The sequence below is a fragment of the Parambassis ranga genome, chromosome 21, assembly GCF_900634625.1.
Source record: "Parambassis ranga chromosome 21, fParRan2.1, whole genome shotgun sequence".
Taxonomy (NCBI): Eukaryota; Metazoa; Chordata; class Actinopteri; family Ambassidae; genus Parambassis; species Parambassis ranga.
This window is the reverse complement of record NC_041041.1, coordinates 11,038,510-11,057,842: the sequence shown is the minus strand read 5'-3', so window position 1 is coordinate 11,057,842 and position 19,333 is coordinate 11,038,510. Positions and strand designations below refer to the sequence as shown.

At 41.4% G+C, this 19,333-nt stretch overlaps 1 protein-coding gene across 1 annotated transcript in view; it reads right to left on the bottom strand.

Moving 5' to 3' along the window:
• Positions 1 to 1,189: 1,189 nt before the first annotated feature.
• hs6st3b (heparan sulfate 6-O-sulfotransferase 3b) overlaps positions 1,190 to 19,333 on the bottom strand; it is a 56,649-nt gene continuing 38,505 nt past the window's right edge. The window contains exon 2 of the mRNA XM_028393997.1: positions 1,190 to 1,955. Within this exon, the coding sequence (XP_028249798.1) occupies positions 1,190 to 1,955 (766 nt within the window). The remainder of the gene's footprint in view (positions 1,956 to 19,333) is intronic.

Sequence of the window (19,333 nt, the reverse complement as noted above, 5' to 3'; positions counted from 1 at the left end):
AAATCCTGTTACAACAGCAGCAGCTTCAGTGTTGACATTTAGTGAACATTGAATTTGATAAGCACGGGTTGTGAGGGAACATGAGATAAGAGACATGAAAAGCATCACAGCCACTGAAGCCTATTTAACAGATTAAAAAACAAAAAACAAAAAAAACAAGCTGAGCAAATGACAGGCATGTTTTATTTCTCGACTATCTGCTGTGAAGCTCGTCTTTGTATCCCGGCTCTCCTGCTGCTGCTGCTGCTGCTGGAGCGCTCTCACTGCCCACAGTGCCGTCAGCTCTACAAATATGTAAAAGCAGCCAGTGTGACGGGGAGGGGCGTGAGTACTGAATGCTGATCATCTCATTCACAGTCAAGCCACATACCAGCCACACTGACACATTTCATCACCTGTACTATTTACTGACTTTTTATGTCTGCAAACTGATAATTCAAAACTGAATTACTTACAATATATGTTTTTTTTCCCTCATCACAAATACAATGTTCCACCGAAAGAACATGGGGAAAAGCGTATCTTGTTTGTCCGACTGCCTTTTTGTCTTTTCATGGGGAGAGATGTTGCACTTGAGAAAATGATACAATATTGCACTGTAAATAAAATATAAGCATCAGAGACAGTCTTATAATTTGGCTCAAAAAATGGGGACTGCATGCATACAATGTGGGCTGAAGAGAGGGCTTCTTGGAGATCAAAGAAAAGTTAATTATTCACATATGTCTCCATAATTGTAAGTATAATGTGGATGTGTGACATGCAACCATCAGTTCTTCTTCTTTTGTGTGAAATATTGTTTTTTTTTTCTGCCAGTTGCAACATTCATAAATTTTGCAGTGAATGCCACAATAAAAATCAGTCAATAGCAGCTTCTTTTGTGTTTTTTTTCTTTCACTTGAATTTACTTATTCAACAAACTATAAATAACCAAGGCAATAATTAAATGACAAAAATATATAAAGATTTAAGACACCGAAGGGCACTCCAGGACAGAGCTGCTGTGAGACTCACAGACTCGGCAGTTTTCATAAAGAAACAGCAGATCACATTGAAGCTGACAATCAGATGCAGGAGACAGGTTAACCGTGAGACACAAAGAGAGACGTATGATTTGCAAGAGAGGGTCAAATGTTTCATCTGTGCGGAATCTCCATCAACTGCTCTCCCTTGCTCAGCTCTCTTCACCTCACCAGCGAGCCACTTGGCTCGTGTAGTCCTCTGTGGTGGTGGGTAAGTCACTGTTGTCTTTCTCCAAACCTCCTTCCCCTCTGATGCCAGTGCTTCCGGTCCCTCTGTGTTTGGGCGGCCAGGGCCGGCCCTGCTCTCTCTGCTCCCGCAGCCAGCGCCTCTCCTCGCGCCTCTTCAAACGCACCTCCTGGTGCTCCCTCTGCCGGGTGAACTGGAAACGCTGGAGGAACAGTTCCTTTGCATACTCGTACAGCTGCATGTCCAAGAAGTTGAGCTCCTCGATACGCCTGCGCACAAGCTCGCTCAGGTCCACGTTGGCGGCTCGTGTGCTGTTGATCTGCGTGAAGGCGGAGATGAAGCGCAGGCTGAACGTCCGCTCAAACAGGTACTGCGTCTTGCGCTGAAATTCTGTGAGACCGTAGAAAGCCATGTTCTTCAAGTTGCTCATGGCGCTGCTTAAAAGGATGTGGTTGCGCTGGCTCTCGTTCATAGAGGACAGGTTGTAGCAGCCCACCAGGTTCAGGTCAGCCAACATGCGGACCTGGCGGTTATTGGCCAGGTTTGATGGGCAGTTCATAAACTCTGTCAGGGTGACACCAGACCAGTCATCTCCACTGTAGCAGTTGGGCAGCTCGTCCTGGGTGGGCGAGCGTCCATCACACATATGGAGGGCGGTTTTCCATGTGGCTCCTCGCTGGACGTGTTTCCACTCGCTCAGATAGCGGGAGACTGGGTCGCGCAGCATGGTGATGTAGTAGAAGTTCCTGCAGCCAAAACAAACACAGTTAGAAAGCTGTGAGCGCATCACCATCACAGAGGGCTGCCCTGCATTGTGCTGACAGATGGTGACTTTTGTCTGTGTGTGAAACTTCAAGGTTGAATGCTAATGGGAAAACTGAAAGTCTCACTAATGAGATTATTACAGCTAGTTTCTGTATATTACCCTTGAAAATTGAACCAGATTGGACCAGAGCAGTGAATTTACAAAAGTGAGTGAGAACTGTTTCCATTTCACAGATTCCTCCCACCTGCCAACACTGAGAATAATTGGAAATCAAGACATGGTGGTAAGGTATGGACAGGAGAAAGTGAATAAAACTGACCCAACTAAATCCCAAACATGTCATTGTTACAAAATAATAAGGTTTGTGGCTCTTTTAACTGGGCATCCTATCCATTGTTACCCAGCCAGAGCAGAAACCCCAACTGTTAAGGCCAAGAAAATACAAAACAGACCAAAGAAAGCTTTCCGGCTTCAGTTTCTGATCGACGCTCAGTCGTCCTTCACGCCAAAGCTGACATTCAAGGAAAACTACTGAACTGGAGACCTGTCAAAGCACAGTCTGATGGAAAACAAAGATTGGACAGGTGTTGTCCAGGTAAACCTCTTCTAAGATGTGTCCTCTGAGTGTCATGTGAATATTTAATGACAGACACCCCTTGAGAACAAGACAAGGCAGGTAAAGTGGAGAGCAGCACTGACATTCCAGCCGTCCTCTACGGCTGCTCCCAGTGCTGAGCCTGAACAATTGAAATAAAAAAATAAAGCTACTCTGTTTCTTCTTCATTGTTAGATTCAACAGGGGCAAGAGACTAAAAAGGTACTACTGGCCAGTCCTAAGCATTTACAGTATGTTGAGGAAGGGTTGAGAAAACCGAGGTTTCATTAAAGCTACACTGCAGAGCCACTGTCTCCTCCTTCTGGCAATCAGAGTAATTACACAAACACTAATAACCTGCCTCTAAAGAACCACAGATTATGGTGAAAGATCAGGACTGGACTGTCTGTGGCTCAGCCTGTGGGATAAGAACACATTAACAAAGAAAGGTGTTTTCACGCCACTTGAATGGCAAACAATGGTAGACGGGAAGTATTTACTCTACCTAAATAAGAGACTACTGTGGAACTTTGGAAATTATTTCTGGATTTTGGTGTCAGTGCTTTGTAGCACAGTGAAATGTAGCATATGTAACACAATTGATTGCCTACTTTTAAGGCTTTATTTTTCCTGTGAATATATATAAAGTCTGTGAAGGCTCTCATTCATCCAGATCATGTTATATCTGAAAGCTTGAAACAGGGCAAACTGGACTCATACCTGAACTATGAGTCCAGTCGCCTCAATTTTAAACTTTTGGATATTTATATGGGGCATCAGAAAACTCTCAGACCTCTGTCAAGTTTGGAGCTCTCCCATTTATGCCATGGTTAACCTATGTGGTACCACAGCATTTAATAGGAAAGCAATTGTTGCTTCATGAACACATCACTATGTCTATACTGGTGCCGTAATGTCAACACAGAAGTTTCAGTCTTGCACTTTACATAAAAGACTGAAATTAAAATGTTTCTTTCTCCCATTAAAAACATAAATACAGTATATAATGTGAATGCTGCCACACCACTTCCAAGAATACTGTATGTGTTTCTGTAATGAAGATTTGTCCTAACAGTGCCACAGCAATGCCCCCACTGAAAATTTTAGCCTGGTATGAGTCAGGCAAGAAGCTGTGATTACAGCCCTGGTAGCAGCAGCTGCATCCTGGCACTTGCTCCTGGAGTTGGCTGGCTGCAGATACATCCTCATTAGACTGGGGACATAAACACATGCAGCAAGTGTTGTTTGAGTGCACTCGACAGCCCAAAGGTCACTTGTGTGCACCATCAGTGTCAAAATACATCAGGATCAGCGGGTCTGCAGAGCTGTCGCGAGGAGGCTTTCCCTGAGTGATACAGATGGCTGTCGAAGGGGAGGGGGGGGGGGGGGGGGGGGTGCTGACGGATTCTTTTACTTCTGGCCTGTGTTATCATCAATAGCACCCCTACAGTCATTTCACACTCACTATCAAAAGCACTGTGAAAAGTTTACACTGTGAGGCTGCTTTCAGCATTGTGACAAAGCCACATCCCTTTCATCCTCAGCCTATTTTAGTGCGCTGAAGTCGAGAACCCTGCTGAGGTCTGGTTAATCATGGATCAATAATGGATAGGAGGCGTGTTGCAGCCTATTCTGCCCCAGAATACTCATCTTCCAAAGCTGAAGCACCAACAGCACAGCTTCACTGGAGCACACACTAAACAGGAGCCATTAAACAGAGATGGAAGAGGAATTTCAAAGCATGAACAAAAATGGAAACCAAAGCAAGAAATGAAGAGCTGAGGGAGAAGCTGCTGCTGACACGAATACAGAACCTCAATATAATTTAAACGGATGTATTAAATAGAAGTTGAAGGAGTTTGATAAATGCATGCATGAAAGTTATGTTTGGATCCAATATTCATTTAAGCCACCAAGTATTTTTTTGACATGAGCTCCACAGGCTAAACAAATTATTAAAGGGCTCCATTGAGCAAAAGGAATTTTTTTACATCATAAAAAATGTATGTATAAATAAAAATAATAAAAAAAAATCAGCAAAGGTTCCCTGTGATGAATTTAAAATAGTAAATGAGGCACTGCTCCAATTCTACCAAGTGGATTCTATTCTATTGACATTCATCCCAACTTAAAACTGGGGATTAATTTAGTTTAAAATGGAACAACATGTTGTCATCTGTAGTTTGAAACAGAATTCTACAAGCTGCTGATGATCAAGAGTGTTTTAACTGCTCTCTATTCAGGGGTGGGCAGCCAGCTCAGAGGGTGAATGTGGTTTTGGTAGGTAGGCACTGGGAAAGAAATTAAAGCTGTGGAAAAATAAAATGGAACATTTTGGCCTGGTGATGGTGCTAGAGGAGATAACTGTGAAAGTGTACAGCCTAATATGCCAAATCTGATGGCAGTCCGCTCCAAAGCTGACACGTTCATGCTGTAGGTACTGTGAATGCCAGTCAAAAAAAATTACTGGCAACACATCCAATGGTTGTCGAGTGATCAGCAGACCCAGTAACTGTCAGCTCCTGAGCCATTAGCATAGCTGAAAAAAAACACAGCCTGTATATAATGTCACTAAAACACTTCCTAAACCCAACATGAAGGAACACACCATATTTTGTCCTCAGCTAATGTCAATTCTACAGACAACTGGCTTTTAATTGCCCATAATTAGCCTCAATGGCACGATTTCAGCCCACTGCCTCTCCAAGATTGCAGGCTGCTAAAAGGGACACTGAGCTTTCAGCCAGAGCTCATGTTGTTTGGAAGTACATGAACTGAATAAACTCATCAAGACAGTCATGTCGTGTGGGAGTTGGATATTGTTGCAGGTGCTACAGGGTGGGCTAGACATCAGGGGAAAAAGCAAAACAATATATATGTGTGAGCTGGGCAAAAGTTGTTCAGAGCAAGGGGTAACACACTGAGTGGTAAATAAGTAAAGACAGACCTGGTCCCAGCACAACAACGGGACTGAGTGATGCTACTGGGAGGGTAGTCACTGTGTGTTCGTGTGTGTGTGTGTGCTAGTCTGAACTAGCTGTATTTGTATTCTGTGAAGCATGCTGTGATTTATGTTCAGTGTAAAGTGTCTTGATCTCTCTCCATCACTCTTCTGTAGTTAAGAAACGCATATTTAAACATCGACGTTACAATCAACATCCAACATCAAACCCCTGCTGTCAGTGACATGTCCCACATCGAAAGGCCTAGAATTATTTCTTTTAGCTTATGAGAGAACTGACATGTTTAAATTTTTTAGATGTATTTCCAGCGTCTGACTGTATGCTCCTCTGTATTCTCTGTGTGCTGTATTTTCCCAGTGGCATTTTGAGGCTCTCAGCATTTTAAAGTAGCAGCCAGGAATTGTGGGTAAAGAGAGGTTCAAGATGATAAAATGCCTCAGTGGTGCACAGCCAGATTCCTTAACTGAAGAAAAGTAGTCTTAGACTATAACAGTGCTCAAGGATCATCATTCAGTCAATAGAGGGGCATCAACTTCATAATATGTTAACATATAGGTTCAGTTAGCACTCAATTATCATAGATCGGATTTGAACCGTGTTCAACTGGATACACATTATGTGTTTCCAAGCACCAAAGTCAAAGAGTTCATGTGTTTCTACTGGGTAAAAAACTGTAAATGATAGAACTGTGGAATTTGTGAAAAAAAGTAGTAGTAGAAGTAGTTCTGAGATCGGCCACTTGAGGCTTGCTCCAAAAGCCAATCCCCACAGAGCCTATGCATGTTTAAATAATTAACTTCACAGCCCAAGACAAACAAAAGATGGCGCTAATCTCTTTAGATTATATATAACTTTAAGGTTATATTCAGGCCATGGCCACTTTGAGTGACAGGGGGCTGCCTATATTTAACAGCCCACATTTTCTCCATTCATCTCATTGTGAATCAAATAGGTGGAGTCCGGCACTGCAAAGATGGCAATGGCCAGAACAACCATTAGGTTGTACATGCCCATTGTACATGCCCATCAGGTTGGGCATGTACAGGTTAAGGATGAAGGATGAAGCTAGATCATTATAGAGAAGCCCCAGATAAGAAGCACGGAGCACTACAATACACTACCAAATGATTTAGGTAGATTAAAATACCAAGGAATATCTAGTAGAAGTTAAAATGTTAGAAAGAATAGGTGAAAATATGCTATATAGGTGTATGTAAATGTTCAGTAGGAGCGTGGGTGGCAGGGCAAGAAGTGAGAGGTGGGATCCATGGAAGCGATGGATTTACATTTATTAATTTGACAGATGCTTTTGTTCAACGGTAAAGCTAAATAATAATAATAGTTAGCATGTTAGTCTTTGTACACCTAAATGCTATGGAAAAGGTTAGATTAAGAACCAAGAAGCCTAATAATACCTAATTATGCCTAAAGGTGGTTCTCCTCCACATGAACATTGATTTGTTCATACATAAGGTCATAGACAATACTTACTATGCAGTCAAACAACAGTTACTTAACAATACTGGAGAAGAATGGTCTAAAATAAGCTTTTAATTACAAAACTCAGTGTTATTACTTCACCTGAAGCTGTAGAAGAGAGTACAGTACCCCCATGGATGGAGTATGCCCATAATTTTGCACCTCACTTGACTCCTGCCCTTTTCTCCACTCTGCTTCTCCTTCATGTCCTGCAGACATTAGTGTTCCCTCTGGATCCATAACCTTTTCTTAAAGGTTGTCACATTAATCACGCTGCTGATTTCACTCGTCAATCTCACCCTGCATCTCCAGTGTTCGTCTCTCGTTATGCCGGGCATTGTTTCTCTTTACCGCCCTCCGCTCGAAGCGCTGCATATAAATAAGTATCACTCACATTTCTTCACACTGTTTTACAGCTATTTTCCAAGAGCAGCTCCTTGTTCAGGTAAATCATAGTAGTAATGAAAGTGGATGAGAGTTTAAGGCAACATACTGTGGTGAGAGTCTGACAAACAATTTCAGGCTGGAGAGTTTTTTTTAAAGAGCTTAAAATCAAAGAGTGGAACATATTGCAAGCTGCTGCTGTGGATATCTGTCTTTATTAAAAACCATGGTGACCATAGGCCATGGAGTGTATTACAAAACATGGTCACTGAGTGCACAGAGATGAAGTTATCCACTCTCCTGAATAAATATGCTCTCACATCTGCTCTCACATCTGCAATAAAAAAACAAGTAGGACAGTGTGGAAAATGTTTTCTATTAACATAATAAGGAGTTGTTTTTAATGAAATGGATATAGATGTATTTTAAATACATGATCCATAGGGTTGCCTGGTCAGCCATGGTTATAGGTTAATCAAGTTTTAATCTTCAAAGCAAATTAGACCTGTGCTTTAGTCGGTGGTTGAGTAAATTTGTGCTAATGTGCAGAAACGCTTCATTCATTCACTGTGAGTGAGTGACTTCAGTTCAGTGTGTATTAAATTACAGTAGTAACTGCACTGGCTGAGGAGCTGTTGGAAGCTGTATGTTGAATCATGAGGAAGTGATTTGCCCCACAGCAGGAATGACTATGACTGTGGGTTTTTTTTTTTAAAGTTTGAGGCAGAGAATGCCGACGTTGCAATATTTCTCTGACTATTAAAGGTAAGATTGTACAGCATAGTTGTGAGTGGTACTGATGCATTTCAAAACGTTGCATGCCCACTTCTAAATCTGAGATCCACTAAACTCATGGTACTGTGTTATTTATTAAAGAGAGAAAGCAGGGCAAGTCATACCAAAGGATACAATCAGATCACAGCTCTCACAGAGAGTTTAAATTTACAGCCTCCCTAGAAAAGAAGAAATAACCTTTAATGTAATCTGTTACCATCCAGAAGCTGCAATCTTTTATTGTATTTTCTTTATCAGCCTGCCAACTGTACAGCCAAGGACGAATGATGTCAGACTCAGATACTTATCTTCTTTAGAATAGGGAACATCTCTACCAGGAGTTCACCTTTTAGAATTTTCTACTCTAAACTTACCCTAATTTATTTGCTCTTTGTTTTACACCACACATAAATGTAGCAAGTAGCAAGTGAATTGATTGAATCAGTTAGACGCTGACAGAAGCATCCGTCCTCAACTTAAATGTGTTTCGGATTTTTAGCTATACTGTAAAAATGATGCGTTGTTTTGTGTGAAAATGGATGTTTGTGTTGTTTTTTTATCACAGTACCAGAAGCACTTCAGTCTGCTTACATGAGTGTAGTAAGTTAAACCTTGTTTTCTTTTTTGAAGAGTTTCCAAGTTGAATCAGAACATGTTGTTTACTGTCCTGGAGGGCACGACATCTGTACTGGAAACAGACAACATCAGCTGTCTGAGAACACATGACTGAAACCAGTGACAGCATTGTGACTTGAAACAGGTCAAAGATCACCAACCCAAAGTCACTGCAAGTCTGTGTTCCCATCCAACACCAGTGGCACAGAGGAAGGGTTATGACCTCCCCCACCTCTTCCTATTCAACCACCTGTTGTCATGTGACAGCCACTATGGTAAAGGTTTTGTCAGACTACATATTTGTCAATCAGCAGTAGCAGCCATTGACCTCGATGTGAGAACATTTTGTGTTATCAGATGAATGGATGTTTCTGATCTCAGAAGTGATGTTGCTGTTAGACTCATTAGCAGAGCAGCGAGTTGATTTGATTTGATCTGCTCTTATAAAATAAATAGCCAGTGTTAAATAACTGATATCTTGCGGCGTAGATGTCACAAACAAACGCTGCATCTGAAGATGTTTGTGCACCAAAGGAATCATCTTCTGGACGTCTAGACGCTCATGATCAAAAACGACACAGCAGCAGTGTAGATATGCCTCGACTCTGAATGAAGTACAGAACAATTTTTGTGCCATGTCCTGTAATGGCACTGTTTTGTTTCTGGTATTCATTTGCATTTTGTTCATTACACTTTAAACATTTTCCAGCAGAGAGAGTACTGCCTCGGCCCCATCACATGGTCGCCAGTGTGAATCCTAATGCTACAGCCTGTGGCCGACAATGTGCCAAGGAACATTTAGTCGCCTACTTGACATTCATAGTCTGCAAGGCTTTCATTTGCACAAAAATCACTGCGTATGAAGGCAATTTAGCTCCCTCATTAAAAAGACATAAACGTCTCAGAACTTAATGGCATCTTACATTAAAAGAGTGAGGCTTTAGAGTTTTGAGATTACATCTTAAGATTGTCATGCGCATAAAAAGCGGACGAAGTGGTTTACGTTCAGGGTTGACTTTCATGTCAGTTTGGATGAAAACGGTCAACAATGTAAACATTCTGTCTTCTGGCTACTTGTCTGTGTAGGTCTGCATCTGCATGACTTAGATGAATGTCGAATTAGCTGCCCTTATAAGACTTCAAAGGATACATTCGATTAATAAAGTGTTTCTACAGAGAGACAGAGCAATGAGAAAGAGTCTGACCCACCAAGAGATTGTGATCTTAATTAAACACAAACCGCCATGCTACATTTTGTTATCTGCCCCTTATGAAATCTATTACGCAGAGATAATGTGGTGCAGTGCAGGTTCTGTGGACTGAATTTCACTCCGTCTTTGTGAGAAAACAGCACGACTACAGATGCTTAAAGGGAAATGACTTCTTTAGGTAATGACTTCCTGCGGCCTTTAATTCCAGCAGTCGGGAAAAGTTTGATTCGGCGATGAAGCCTTCACTTTACGAGCTGTGATATTACGTATCCTCCCATCGATGAAACACAGTGTGCAATAATAAGGAGGAGGAGGACACACAAATGTTGCACGCTTTCGACATTATACTGCAGCCGTGTTTCAGCCGTTCGTACACTTGTTTGATGGCTTCAGAGTGAGATTATATGTCAAGCTCTCGCCTTTACCATCTCTCTGGTGAGATGGCAGATGTCCTTGGTCTGCAAGAGTGAGGGCGTTATTCAGCATGCAAGGTCTCTGCAGTGCATCTGTACATGTCTGCGCCGTCCCGTTTCTCTCACACAAGATGAGAATGAGACCGGAGACATGCATTATTTGTAACCGATACCATTCCTTAATGGTGTCTGCGCTCCCCCTGGCAGCCCATAATGGACCGTTTTTGAGGTTCTCTGCATCTTGTTCAGCTTTTTGATGGTGACGGAATGGGGACAGTGGGTGTCACCTGGGAAGAAACAAGACGAACGATGGGACCTTTCATTTACTTGTCAGGAAGCTGGCATTGCTAGCGTTTGACACGGTGTGCATGCAGCAGGGGTTGGTACAAGAAATGGCAGATAAAACAAGGGGAAAAATTGCCCTTGAAAAGAAAGAATGTTTCAGTCTATCTTTTATAGTTCTGAAACAAAGGAGAAAAAGAAAATGTCACATATTTGAGAGAATGATTTAAAGGCTGCAAGTAAATATTTCTGACACCAATAATCACTAGAGACCCCTATTTAAGAAGGAAGAGTAGTGGTTTTAGTGTGTGATTAACCATTGCATATAATATGTGAAAAAGACTTTGGTGGCTTTAAACTATTAGATTAAAAGTCAAAGAATGTATAATGTCACAATTTACCATATGTCTAGTCCACTACATTCAAATGAATGAGAAATCGAATCAAATTTGATTTATTTTAGAATGTAAATGCTGCAGAAGCCACAAGCATGTGAAGCTTTAACCACAGTCTGTGGATGAGAGGAGTAAAGACAAAAAACAATCTCTGCTTCCCCTGCATCAATTTATATACTTGTTTTTAACTGAACATGGGCAGTAAATCAGTGGAGTACTCTTTTAACTACCATTCCCACAACTCACAGAACAGAAGAAGAAGAAACCATCATGCTGACAACAAAGCAAAGCCTTGTACTACCTGGTAGAATATAATGTCACTGAAAGGTGAAATCAGCACAGACTGCTGAATAAGAAATTCACTGCAAGCTGGGTCGTCAGAGGCCTCCCCGCCTTATACTTTGTGTGATGTTCATGTGCCCCACAGTTCGGCACAAAGGTGCCTGATTCTCCACACAGAGTGTAACCTCTCGGTGTGTAGAAGCAGGGAGGGACAATTTTTTACCCTGGGCCAGACCTAAATTACCAGCTTAAGGGATGGATACTCCCTCAAGGAATCAGCTCAGGGATGGCACCATTCACTCCAATCTGAATGGCTGTGTATCTTTATTGAGATCTGCCATCTCATTCAACACCTGGGACACCTAGGACGCCTTGACCTCTTCTATTTGTGTGGGAACCAAGGCTGTGGGGCAGTTAAGGTAATCAATTAATGTCCAAAAACGAATGTAATGGATGTGCAGTGTTTGTGCACAAAAATCCAAAGAATTAACATTTCATTTTGTTGTTTTTTGCACTGAAAAGTTTCTTGTCAGTGTATAATCCACTTTTTTTTTTTTTTTTTAGCAAAATCAATTATTTATGGATAACAACATCTAATTCATTCCAAATCTGGCTGCTAAACTGGCTAGCTTTCTGGATGCAAATGACTTTATCTGCTAAATTAAGTGAGATAATGTTATGAACTAACCAACGCCTGATCCATGACTGCAGGTGTGTCCTAGGGCTGACTTGGCTTACCTCACAACAAATGTGGCTCAGCTAGCTATGCAATCTATCACTGACATGCATTCGATTTATAGGGTGGATCAGTCTCTTGAATTTCTATAAGCTGCCATAATGGTGGAGACAAATTTGCCTGGCTTATCCAGTTAGCAGTATCTAGACTACCCTGCACTGATCTGATGTCAATTAATAACCGCCAGGGCAGCAGGTAAACAATGGTCAAATGAGTCTATGCATGCAGTCTATGCTTGTGATTGCAGATTTCCTTTTTTTACATAAAGAGCCTTCAGCTAGTTGGAAGTTGAAATGGGGTTAAGTTATGTGGTGATTGGATATAAGCGCTTCTATGGGGGAGACAGCTATAAGACACATGATGCACATGAGACCTTACAATAGGTGGCAAATGCATGCTGAGATGAAAAACTATGCTTGACAGGAAATCTGAACGTGTCTTTGCATTGGTGAGCGACTCCCTGCTGTCCTAACTATTCTTCTGTAATTTGAGACCAATTACACATTGTAATATGACAGCACTGTTTCAATTACCACGATAGTAGAAATCCTCCTGTCTAATTATGCTCTCCTTTTAATCTTTCTCTTTCAAAGATCTTTCCAAGTGACAGCAGAGGAGGAGACAAGGCGTGTACTCACATGGTTTCTGAATTAATAATACAGCCAGAGGAGAGACACGAGTACACAGGCTGGCAGTGGAAACCACAGTACGTGTCACATCACATAACGCAGAACTGAAGACACTGAGAGCTTTACACGCTGCCATGAGCCTTACATGAGTCTCTCAACTTCAACACACACACACGCACACACACACACACACACACACACTTTGAACAACGTTTGATCCTGTAAGTCCTACATTTCATGTACTAAAAATATCAGTCAGATTCACTGTTTTTTTAATCCAATATCCTTTTGTGGAACTTTATTATGATCAGGATCACCATGATCACAGTGATGCAGTAAAGGTACCTCCCTCTCAGTGGGGAGTGAACAAAGGAGGGATGTAGAATTATTAATTGTATCAGAAAAGCACTGAGATACAAACACCATCTAGTGTTAGACTCTTGGTGGAATTTCAGAATAAATAAATGTTAAGTTCCCCTGCAGTTGTCACCTACTCCGATAATCAGGTCAAACTTGTAATTATTATCTGAGCTTATGCAGTAAAGCTACTTAGGTCAAGTACCTGCAAAAAATAGCATCGTGAGCATTGTTGCATGCACATACTGCAGCCCCCCTATCAGACACTGATAAACTTAAACCTAAGCATGTATTAGATGACTTTTTTGTTATCATAACACAAAATCAACTATATGGTCAAATTATTATGGTGCTTACAGAGCTATGTGCAGAAACTGCATGTAAGCCTTTTAGTTACAATACATATCGCCAACATGGTAGCCAAGAAAATAGCAGAGAAACTTGTTGCTGATAGGAAAAACTCTTTCTGTCTTTGGTTCTGTTTTAATCTAAACCACAATCTTTCTCGAACAGGTAACAAAACACCAACTAAAACATGTCATTAATGTACATTTTGATTCGCTATTTCATGTTGGGTTTAGTCCACTCAAATTACAATGAATTACTTAACAATCATTTCTTCCATTTTTTTAAATTAGTTGATTAATACAAACGTTGTCCTACCTATCCATCTCCAGCTTTCAATAAAACTCAAAGAGTTACTTTACATACTTTAAAATGGCGGACAGATATTACTTTAAAAAGCCCATGCTGTTGGCTCATGGTCTTTCTCTTTGCTAATGATTTCTTGTGATCATCTTTCACTTCCAGATTCAGTGTCATATGTCATTTCAAATTAGTCGACTGTCATTCTGGCTTGTTTATTCAGACCCAGGGGGCACGATTTGCATAGAAAAACAATATCATTTCTGCCAGAATCTGGACTGGTTTGTTCATAAAATATAAATATTCACATGAACTGGCTCCAGCAGTACAGCCAGTAGGACCGCCACTTAGACGAGCTGTGCCATTGTTCATGGAAGCCTTCCCCGAAACCAGTTTTTCCCTTTTCTTCAGAAGGCAGTAAAGTTGCTGACCTTAAACCAAACATAATGTTCGACATTATGCTAAAACATTAATTAGAGGAGTTTTAAATTGTAACATTAACTATGTAAATGTATAATAGCCATACAATAAATATGAAGATGAAGATTGTTAGCTTAGCTTTTACTGTACAGATGCTGAAGACAAGAGGAAACAGTCAGCTTGGCTCTTTCCCAAAATACTGAAATAATATCCACCTGCCAACTCACTAATTAACATGTTATATGCTAGAGACTTACAGACTCTGCTGGTTGCCCGGCAACATCACACTGACAACAGGACTGCAGGAAGTCAGCAAGAATCAGCAAGAAATACATGGACCAAAGGCATCATTCTTCAAGAAGTGCATTTAATGTAGCTGCCTGAGACATTAGATACTATCACATAGAAATATGATTTAATATCCTGTATTTACATTCAGACACCAAGAGTCAAATAGACCTCCACACACAGGTCAGATAACATACAATAACTTCACTACTATTACTGCTTCTCCTATTGAACCAGTTAAAACAATATATTTAATCAGAAAAATGGAACTGGCATTGATTTTATGACCACATGATTTTTTCCCAGAGAGACTTGGCAGCCTGCATCACATCAGCTTTATTTAACCTGCATCAGTCAGATGATGACAGGCTTACCATCCCTCACTCTGAATATGTTCTGATGAAGAGTACGCATGGTTTTGCGGTTGTGACTAATCAAGACAGCTACACCCCTACGACCCCTTAGTGATTGAGTTGTTGATCTCACCCTTACCTTGCCATTGTCAGCTGCCAATCAGACCACAGCACCTCCTGTAACACCTGCCAGGCCCTAGTTCCTGCCTCTGAAACCACTAATCACCCATTGATCGGTATTGTCCTCTGTATCTAACTTTCAATCCTGGGTCATCTTACCTCCCCATACTTACATCTCTGCATCTGTAAGCCCACCAGCCCCCAGCAAACTTTGAATACAACATTGAGCAATTTTTCTTCAACAGAGACTTCTAAATATTTTCATGTTAAGGTCAGTAACACTTGTTACAATTATTATATTTATGTAGGTTTTTATAATTATACACTGGCCGTAACCATGTGCATTAGACATTTAATTTCCTTCAATGCACATTTTTAATGAACTGACTGCCAATTTAGCTGACAGCCATGTTGAGCAGATTGATGGAAAATTGATGTGGAAACTTCCTCCAGCATTTAAAGGCCTAATATTTATGTTGGCTCCACATATCTCTGATTCATCCAAGTAAATATTTGCAGACTCCACAAAATGCTGCTTATTGGATAGAAACGGTGCTTTTTGTTATCTTTAAGCTGAGGTAATTCTCTTTAACAGTGTTAATATAAGTGAGTTTTTGAAAATATTTGCATTGCTTAGAGAGTGTTTTGTAGATGCAGCCGATTATCTGACTTTCTGAAGCTCGTTTTAGTCTTCACTTGACAGAGAGGATGAAGCCAGCAGCACAGGAAAGATTTTAACCATGGCTATAATCCCTGCCCTGCTGAGAGTCAGCAGAATCGGAAGGAAGCGTGTTAATGCAGGACTGAGGAAAGGGTAGGGCCAAACAGGAAAGGCTGCTTGAGAGGAAAAAAATAACGTGATAAACTAATGAGAATATAGAGCTATACTCATTTGAGCTGAGACTACTCATCACACACCGCCCATGCTGTGTTAGTAATTTAGATGCTTAAGTAGATTTCCAAATTAAATCTTCAATTTGCAAAGAATCTGTGGTCAGAGGTAGAAGAGCATTAGACTTTTCATGTCTGTGAGGGTCTATGTGTTGTAACTTTGTCCAGTGTGGGCATTAACGTATACACAGACTCACAACACCATCTAAGGGTGCAAAGTGGTATTACACCATTTGATAGCAAGGGTACATCATTCCGTCCACAGTCCATAAATCAATGACATGACCCATAGATTTCTCTCTGACTGTCGCCATGTTAGCAGCATCATAGTCTGCCTAAACTCCCACTACAGGCAAAAGGTGCATGATTGGAACTGCGGCAAGTGGGCAAATGCAAAAGCAGGAAGCTTGTGCTGTGAGTCATACCCATAATCATGCAGAATGTTAAGTCTTAATATAACATAAATAAATGTTTTGAAGCAAGCCCCCAGAGGCAGTGGGGGGAACTGCAGTTTTGAACACTTCTATATGGGCTTCATTTCTCAGCCCTGGAGGTTTCTGCTTGGGCATGATGCCACAGCTGTAATTGCTTCACAGCCCGTTTATAATTTTAATTTGTTTATGAACACAAATGGCAGAAAAATCACTGATGAAGCTAATAGGTATAGCTGCATCCCTGGCTGAATAAATGTAAAAGACAGAGGTTAAGGTCTGTAAGAGCTTAGAGGAGTGCCACACAGCCCTGCCTGCTTTCTTCAGTTCACATCAATACTGCTACTTATTAGTCTAATGAGCACTGTGTGTCGTCTGTGAAATAGTACGGCTATTACTAACTTCTCAGCTGCACACTCACAACTGCATTCTAACACAGATTCCTTTATGGTTCATATCACAATTTGCTTTTATTACCGATATGATACGTGCAGAGTAAATAATTTATGCCGGATCACCGCTCTCATGTTAAAGGAAACATAGCTTTGATCAGGGACTCACAGTTTGTGTTAGCCATTGCTATAAAAGTCTGCCTACAAGGAACAATCAAAGCCTGCACGTGTAAACATATTTGTTTTACACAGCAAGTCATTTATCATCTCAAAGCTGAGTAAAAAGAAAAAAATCTTGATGATATGACTTGAAATGGATAGTACTAGGCACAAGTGATAGGTCCTCTTTTAATTTATATGTATCATAGCAGAGGGATTTTCCTACCAGCTATTTTGACATGGGCAAAAAGTGAAATTATTACACTGTAAAAATAAATCATAGACTTGCAGCCTCTCAGCCATTAACTCAGCCTCAAGTCACATTCTGCACTAAGCAAAAGAAAACAGACTTTGTGGTTTAGTGTGCAGCCAGCCTACAGTATGGTTTTTGAAGTTTTTTTTTCTTTCTGACTAATTAGCTTAGCACTAGTGACTGCACTCAGCTCTCTAAGTCCCATCATCATGGCACAGCTGCAGCTTCACACACCCTTTAACAGCAAAATCTGGTCAATGTTTCTTCTACAATTCTGCTCTTCTCCTCACCACCACTGAATGCTAATAGACCAACCCAACAAGTGGAAGAAGTACATAGATATTTTACCCAAGAAAAAGTATAGCAATACTTCTAAAATTGATCTGGGTTTAATAAAGTATTTCTGATTCTGAAAGTATCCCAGAGCTACTTAACAGAAACTACAGCGCCCCCATTTTATAGATGCTTGACTACATATTGTACCATTAAGAACTACCTTTCACTCCTGAAATGATTTAAAGTGGCGCGATGTGAGTAATGCAATAATTCAAATAGAAAAAAAGAACAAAATCTACAAAAAGCTTTGTCATGGCTTTCTGCCCAGCTGCCCTCTGAACATTTTGTGAGCAAGCTGAGAGGCTTCCATGCTGCAACAAGCAGCAATCAAGTGGCTGTATTTAAAGACAGCAGACAGAGAACTGCTCTTCAGTCCATCGGATCGGCAGGTTAATCAAACAGCAGACAGCTATTTGGATCTGTGATAGAAAGGAATAAATTATTCACATGAAAGACAGACTTTGTGCAGGGGGGTGGGGGGTACTAGTGTGCATGTCTCTGTCTGCGAATAAAAAGTAAAAATAGGTTCTTTTTTGGTCAGTTGAAGGACCCATCTGAGGCAGGACTAAGTAACTCAGAACCTTATAATTGTGATCTCTAGATTTCTTAAAGCCTGAAGATACCCAGGAGATTTCATAACCAGCCTTGCATTAGGCAGCAATAAAGCAAGAGAAGAAGAACTAAAGAATGGTGAAATCCTTCAACGCACAATGTTCACTGTGATGAGAACACGCTTAAGACCACCAGAAGTACAGAATAAAAGAGCCTTTCAAGTCTAATGGTCCATGTGGAGTTTCCCCCCTACCTCTGACAAGGTTTTACTGATAAGTAAAATAATGACCATGTCAGCATTATTCACGTTTCTAAATTTGACTAAGTGTTCTGACCAGGTGGATTTTTCCTTGGTACTGGAAGATTTGTTCTTTATTAAGATGAGAAGATGGTGCAGACAGGACAGAGTTGATCCAGTATGGAAGACAGCCTGTTTGTCAGGAGTGTGCTTCTCCCACATTAGGCAATTATTCATACAGCCTTTGACGTGTGGTGTCAGACTGATGGGCCCGGCTGCCTTAAAGCTCTTCTTTGGTCCACTGACTCCATCAACCAAAAAGAAAAAAGGAAATAAACCACTGAAGTTCAATGAACCATAGCCCTGTGTAAGTCCACACAGTCCATCTTCCTGGGTAACCTCCACACAACAGGTAAAATAATAGTTTTCTTATTAAGCTTTAATGCTTTAATATGCTCGTGTATGTGGTTGTACTGCAGCTGGTTCTTTTAAAAAAAAGTTAAATAGAAATCCTGTTCAAACATCTGAGAATATACCAAACCAAATGTTTCATGTGTGCACTATATGTCATTTGTATGGTAATATCCATCCATCCATCTTCAACCGCTTATCCGGGGCCGGGTCGCGGGGGCAGCAGTCTAAGCAGGGACACCCAGACTTCCCTCTCACCAGACACTTCCTCCAGCTCCTCTGGGGGAATCCCGAGGCGTTCCCAGGCCAGCCGAGAGACATAGTCTCTCCACCACGTCCTGGGTCTTCCCCGGGGCCTCCTCCCAGTGGGACATGCCCGGAACACCTCCCCAGGGAGGCGTCCAGGAGGCATCCGAACCAGATGCCCGAGCCACCTCAGCTGGCTCCTCTCGATGTGGAGGAGCAGCGGCTCTACTCCGAGCTCCTCTTGGGTGACTGAGCTTCTCACCCTATCTCTAAGGGAGCGCCCAGCCACCCTTCGCAGGAAACTCATTTCGGCCGCCTGTATTCGCGATCTCATTCTTTCGGTCACTACCCAAAGCTCATGACCATAGGTGAGGGTAGGGACGTAGATTGACCAGTAAATCGAGAGCTTCGCCTTCCGGCTCAGCTCCTTCTTCACCACAACAGACCGGTACAGCGACCGCATTACTGCATCCCACAAGATGCCGCGAGGGACACGGTCGAACGCCTT